The 1,249-nt window shown below is 49.6% G+C and overlaps 1 protein-coding gene across 1 annotated transcript; it reads right to left on the minus strand.

Moving 5' to 3' along the window:
- On the minus strand, positions 1-942 carry LOC132369998 (olfactory receptor 5B12-like). The gene is given in 3 exon segments (XM_059929724.1): positions 1-716; positions 719-869; positions 871-942. Coding segments are annotated over 3 exon segments (936 nt in total). The 5' UTR covers positions 940-942.
- Positions 943-1,249: the final 307 nt, after the last annotated feature.

Raw genomic sequence — 1,249 nt, forward strand, 5'->3', positions numbered from 1 at the left:
TTAAAATACAAATTCTCTAGAAGACTTTGTCTTCCCCACAGCCTTTTTAAAGACACTCTTGACCCCTTTGTTCCTCAAGCTGTAGACCAATGGATTCAGCATGGGGACGACCATGGTGTACAACACAGAGGCCATTTCGTCTGTGCCCATGGAATAGCTGGAGCTGGGCTGTAAGTACATGAAAATGCCTGTCCCACAGAAGATGGAGACGGCAGTGAGGTGGGAAGCACAGGTGGAAAAGGCCTTTTGGCATCCTTCAGATGAGCGCATCCTCAGAATGGTGATAAATATAAACAGGTAGGAGATCAAGATTACCAGGATAGAAAAGAGGGCATTGAAACCCACCACAAAGAAAATAACCATGTCACTGATGTAGTTGTCTGAGCATGAGAGAGCCAGGAGAGGAAGAACGTCACAGAAGAAGCGATCGACCACATTGGACCTACAGAAGGAGAGCCTGACAATGTTCCCAGTGCGGATGGAGGCATTCAGGAAACCACAGAAGTAGCAGCCTATGCCCAGACATGCACACACATTAGTCGTCATGGTGGTGGTGTAATGCAGGGGTGTGCACACTACTGCATAGCCGTCATAGGCCACTGAGGCTAAGACGTAACTTTCTGCAATGATAAAGACTGCAAAGAAGAACTGGGTGACACAAGCATTGTAGGAGATGATTTTGTCTTCTGTGAGGAATCCTGCTATCACCTTGGGACAGCTGAGGAGTAACCAAAGTCCATCAGAGAGAGGTGACTGAGGAAAAAGTACATGGGAGTGTGGAGAAGAGAGTCCAACAGAACCAACTCAATCATCCCCAGGTTCTCAGCTACAGTGATGAGGTAGATGAGAGAGAAGATGATAAAGAGTGGGAATCTGCACTTCTGGGTCATCAGCCAACCCCACAAGGATGAACTCAGTCACCTCTGTAGTGTTTTCCATGGAGATTAATTGGGAATTGTGTGGCTGCCCTATAGCAATTAAAAAAAAAAAGAAAGAAAGAAAAGAGGGCTTCCCTGGTGGCGCAGTGGTTGAGAGTCTGCCTGCCAATGCAGGGGACACGGGTTCGAGCCCTGGTCTGGGAGGATCCCACATGCCGCGGAGCAACTGGGCCTGTGAGCCACAATTACTGAGCCTGCGCGTCTGGAGCCTGTGCTCCGCAACAAGAGAGGCCGCGATAGTGAGAGGCCCGCGCATCGCGATGAAGAGTGGCCCCCGCTTGCCACGACTAGAGAAAGCCCTCGCACAGAAA

Source organism: Balaenoptera ricei, chromosome 8, assembly GCF_028023285.1.
Source record: "Balaenoptera ricei isolate mBalRic1 chromosome 8, mBalRic1.hap2, whole genome shotgun sequence".
Lineage (NCBI taxonomy): Eukaryota > Metazoa > Chordata > Mammalia > Artiodactyla > Balaenopteridae > Balaenoptera > Balaenoptera ricei.